The sequence below is a fragment of the Tilletiaria anomala genome, assembly GCF_000711695.1.
Source record: "Tilletiaria anomala UBC 951 chromosome Unknown K437scaffold_225, whole genome shotgun sequence".
In the NCBI taxonomy this organism is placed as follows: Eukaryota; Fungi; Basidiomycota; class Exobasidiomycetes; order Georgefischeriales; family Tilletiariaceae; genus Tilletiaria; species Tilletiaria anomala.
The window spans coordinates 257-5263 of NW_013546797.1; the positions used below are offsets into that span (position 1 = coordinate 257).

General features: G+C 53.8%; 2 protein-coding genes across 2 annotated transcripts; one reads left to right on the plus strand and one right to left on the minus strand.

The window, feature by feature from the left end:
* Nucleotides 1-606: 606 nt before the first annotated feature.
* K437DRAFT_260395 (putative acetoacetyl-CoA synthetase) lies at nucleotides 607-3053 on the plus strand. The gene is made up of 3 exons (XM_013384311.1): nucleotides 607-2425; nucleotides 2495-2809; nucleotides 2868-3053. Exons 1-3 carry the CDS (start codon nucleotides 721-723, stop codon nucleotides 2984-2986), a joined length of 2139 nt encoding a protein of 712 aa, XP_013239765.1. The 5' UTR covers nucleotides 607-720; the 3' UTR covers nucleotides 2987-3053.
* On the minus strand, nucleotides 3051-5007 carry K437DRAFT_80586 (peroxisome membrane protein). The gene is made up of 4 exons (XM_013384312.1): nucleotides 4825-5007; nucleotides 3741-4744; nucleotides 3305-3662; nucleotides 3051-3224 (listed from the first exon to the last, which is right to left on the minus strand). Exons 1-4 carry the CDS (start codon nucleotides 4938-4940, stop codon nucleotides 3116-3118), a joined length of 1587 nt encoding a protein of 528 aa, XP_013239766.1. The 5' UTR covers nucleotides 4941-5007; the 3' UTR covers nucleotides 3051-3115.

Sequence of the window (5007 nt, forward strand, 5' to 3'; positions counted from 1 at the left end):
AAAGGCGAACGTGTGAGAGTTGCACTCAAGAAGCGCCATAACATCACCGGATATGATTTTAGAAATTACAAATCCATTCCAAACCCTCTGCATGGCCGTCGGAGTCCGAGCAAAACTAGGAACGCTGATTGGCTTGGAATCTCGCACGCTGTAAGTCAGTGAATTGAGTAGTGTTGTTGGCTTTTCTTGTTTGGCCTGCACGCAGTGTTTGAAGCGACTGCTTGGTCGATAACTTCGTCGTTGATGTAATTGCCGCTTGCCCTGGCACGATGGGAGACGCGATTTTGACTGTAACTGTCATGGGTCGAGATCCACAAAAGGAGTCACTGGTCACTGCTTATCGTCGTATACTGAATGATGCCAACGTGGTTGGGGGCGATCTTCGATGTGGCGAAGTTCGACGTGTTCGCGACCTGAACAGGATCTGTACACGTGATTCGCAGGTTTGCTTTTAGCCAACTTCCGGAACTTCTTCGGAGTACGCGGTGAAGGAGTTAGGGTTGTCCGTTTTTTGTCTCCTGTGAATAGCCGGCTATATCGGCAAACAGCGGCATCAATTCACCAGTTCTCACCTGTCCTTTGTAGATCGCATGCCTAGCTCCCTTCTTGCCTGCCCCTAGACCTAATTAAAGTCAAAGCGCTGTCCTTCTTGCTCTAGCCGTGAATTCGAACGGGCAGAAAGTGGCTGCAAGCACCTGGTAGCGAAATTTCACATCCAAAATGGCCACAAGTACTAAGGAATTAATGGATGTCGACGACACGCGGCTGCTGGGCCAGCCCATGTGGTCACCCAAGGACCCTAGCTCGACTCGCATGGACACCTTTCGTCGCAAGATCTCACAGGAGCATGGTGTGGCACTGGAGAACTATGACGCCCTCTGGAAATGGTCCGTGGCACATCCGTCCCTCTTCTGGGAAGCAATATGGCGCGAAATGGGTGTGATCGCATCCAAGCGATGGGATGGTGGCCCAGGAGCCAGCCTGGATAAGGATGCCAAAATCTATCCTCCACCACTGTGGTTCAAGGGCGCAAGGCTCAATTTCGCGGAAAATCTGATGCGGCATTGCAAGACGCAGCCGGACCGAGTGGCTGTAATCCAGTCCACCGAGGTCGACACGAAAACAGGCAAGTTGGACGAACGGCAGCTCACGTACAGGCAGCTCTGGCAATCGGTCGCCAATGCGACCCGTGCTATGCGGAGACGAGGAGTCAAAGTCGGAGATACTGTCGCAAGTTACTCTGCGAACAACACCGAGAATTTGATCGCGTTTCTGGCCTGCAGCGCAGTGGGAGCGGTGTGGAGCTCAGCGGCGGCCGACTTTGCACCTTCTGGCGTGCTCGAGCGCCTGCGTACCGTGCAGCCAAAGCTCATCTTTAGCGTCAATGCCGTGCGTTACAACGGAAAAGTCCACGACCACATTTCTAAGCTCAGAATGGTAGTCAACCAGCTTGCTCAGGAGCAGTCGATCTGTAGCCACACGGGGCAACGGCTGGAAGGCGTCATTGTGATCGACAATGTTGGAGAACATGGCGCAAGTCTAGACGAGAACTGGACGACTTGGGATAGTTTTCTCAGTCAGGGACAGTCCGCAACAGATGAGGATCCTGCACACATTCTATTCGAACAGCTCGACTTCAATCACCCTCTCTGGATTCTGTTTTCTAGCGGCACCACGGGGCAGCCTAAATCGATCACTCATCGGGCGGGTGGAATGCTTCTACAACTCTCCAAGGAGCACCTCATTCACGGGGACATGAAGCCCTCCGACGTTACATTCTACTTTACAACGACAGGATGGATGATGTGGAACTATCTTATCGCCTCCCTCGTCTCTGGCGCAACCATCATCCTTTTCGATGGATCGCCGCTCAAGCCTCCGTGCGTGCTGTGGGATATTGCCGAGCGTCACGGAATCACAGTCTTTGGCACGAGTGCTGCTTACCTTGCTGCGCTCGAAAAGACGGGCTATATGCCAATAGAAAAGCACAAGCTTAAGGTTACACAAGTGCTCTCCACTGGGTCCCCCTTGCGTCCATCCCTGTATCCCTACGTTCTCAAAGCCATCGGCAAGGACGTTCTAGTCGGCAGTGTCAGCGGCGGCACAGACATATGCTCTCTTTTCGCAGGCCATAACACGGCGTTACCCGTCTATGCGGGAGAAATTCAATGCCGTAATCTTGGGATGGATGTTGATATCTTTGATATCAATGGAAAGAGTGTCGGTATCAACAAAGAAGGAGACCTCGTTTGCAAGACACCTTTCCCCGCTCAGCCTCTCGGATTTTGGCGTCAGTCGGAGAAAAAGTACGAGGACAGCTACTATTCCCAGAACCCCGGTGTTTGGCATCATGGTGATTTTGCCATGCTCTCTCAGCATGGCGGTCTCGTCATGCTCGGCCGCTCGGACGGCGTCCTCAACCCAGGTGTGTCGTTCCACAACTACCTCAACCCTTTGCCTCCTTTCTATTCCTGACGCGCGTCTTGTAATCCAGGCGGCATTCGCTTTGGAAGCAGTGACATTTACGAGCTCCTCGAGGCACAAGAAGGGCGGACAGGAGCGATGCTGGCTATCGACGACTCGCTTGTGGTTGCGCTCAAGACGCCAACCGGGGATGACGAAGTCGTAATCCTCTTCTTGGTTCTTTCTGGCAAGGTGACAGAGGAGCAATGGAATGAGCTTGTGGCCGAGGTCAAACTACTCGTCAAGAACAAGAGGAGCGCGAGACATGTACCACGGTTTGTAAAGCGTGTGGCGGGAGTCCCAAAGACCTTAAATGGAAAGCGCGTAGAGGTCCCTGTAAAGAAGCGTAAGTGTGGTCATGTCGGCTCCTTTCACCTCGCCACTGAAAGCCGCATATCTTTCAGTTATCAATGGTGCACCACTCTCCTCCATCAATCAGGCGACACTCCAAAATCCCGAGGTGCTAGACGAGTACATCCGGCTTGGCGAGGAATTGCGAGACGAGCTAAAACGCGTGGCATAGACTGCGGGGATGGATGCTGCTTAATGGATTGCGGTGCACATGCTGCTAGCCTCACTTGGATGTATAGAAATAGTATTCGTCTACAAGCGGCAAGTAATCTCCCAGCTGGCGGTAGACAGAATCCTTGAGTCACCGAAGTGCGTTGTCGTCAGAAGCAAACAAAACACTCACGATGCCACCCAGCAATCCAAGCAAAGGTCGCCTTTCCAGTGAAGCGATGATCCGTTCCAGTCTCGGCCTGACAAGGAATCGAAGTGTAGGAAATGAGTCAGTTTAACACGAAGCACAATGTCCAGAGGGGGGCGAGCGGGAGCGTACCTTGTGAAAGTGTCCCATGCTGGACCTCGTAAAAGATACCACCAGAAACTGCTATCCCGCTTGGCCCATTCGTTTGCCTCAACAATACTGACTGGTCGTTCCCTTCGCTTCGACTCCGAGTCGGCGCCGCCGCCGGACAAAAACGACATAACCTTGGAAGTGAGCATGTCCCTACCACCGAGGCTACCAGCAAAGGCACCAAGTAGGGTGTTGGATGGGGGGCTCGCAGGCTTGCGCTGTCCGAAGCCAAGGTTGGGGGAGAAAGAACGCTTTCGTAGCTGCCGTGCAAGATACTCAACGAGCAGCGAAAAGTAGAACGGAAGCAGTGAGTGTTTCCCGTATCTTCGAATGGAAAGTGCTGTAAGAATGAGAGCCAATGGACATCGTCAGTACGTGTCAACAGGTGAACCAAGCAATGCGCAGAAAGGTGACTCACCATAGAGGACCGGTCTGATGATCCACAGAATTTCCGCCATTCGACCGACATTCCCTAAGACGGGCCTGACCAGCTCGGGCGGCTTAAGCACATCGGTTGGCGCCAGGGTCCGGCTGAGCAGGAACGAATTGACCTGTGCATCCGTCCATCCGCGCTGCACCCTCTCTTGCTCGTGCTGCAGCCACATCTCTTCCTCTTCTTCCTCGGGATCTACTAACGTGGTCTCATCAGAGTCACTCCCATGTGCCAGAAAGGACTCGGCAAGAGGATGCGGAGGCAGCGTGCAAAGAAGACCAGCTGCTACCACTTCCTTTGCGCCTGGTCGAAGAGAGCGCAGGGTGGGCCGTGTCAAGCCTGTGCGCTTGCCGCGCCATGTATCCCATTTTTCCCCTGGATGAGACCGAGGAGCGGAGGGCAAGCCCGGTTTCTCATCCTGATAAGCGTGAATTATCTCTTCGATCTTCGCTCGTCGCTCCAACTCTAGCTCAGCGGGGTCGACCTCGCGTTCGGGCAGAGGATTGGAAGACAAAAGTGTACGTTCGCCAGTGCACCTCCACAGAACGAGGCGCAAAGCGGCCTTGAGTGACTCGAGAAGGATGACGATGTTCATCGGTTGCAGCCTGTCGGTGAGAGTGGCTGCAGGACCGCCACGCCTGGACGCTGCAGCGATCTTCGACTGGTGGTGATACCGCACGGCAAGCATCTCGATTAGAAGCTCGGTGTGAGAGATGAGAACGAGCAGCTGTGAAGCCCGTTTGTATAGTGCTGAAGAGCGGGACCAGTAGTTGGTATATCGTGCATGTTGCGAAGGAGTGTGCGAGGCCGGAAGTGCGAGCTGAGGTCCTTCTTGCGTGCGCAATTCGCTGGAAGATAGTGACAGCGATGGATTGGTCGAGGAGGGCGTAATTCCTATACTTGTCTCCGAGGTGGAAAGCAAGTCGGAAAGGATGGAGTCATGGTAAAAGCCTAGCACGTTCAAGGCCGAATAAATGGCCTCTCCAGCCCTGCAGGGCCAGTGGTAGAGAGGAGTAGCGGCTCGTGTTAGCAATTCCTCGATGAGCACGTTTAAACCACAGCGACCCACAACTCTGCATCCTTGAACCTTCCCGGTAAGAAGTAGGTAATGCTGCGCAGCGTCGACTCTACTGCGGTGATCTGCGAAGCATTAGAGAGCAGAAACGATTGGTACAGTGTCGCCATCTTGTCTCGCAACCGTTACGTTTCGGGCTCGGTCGGCGGCGGTGATAACCTTCACAGGACGCCGGTG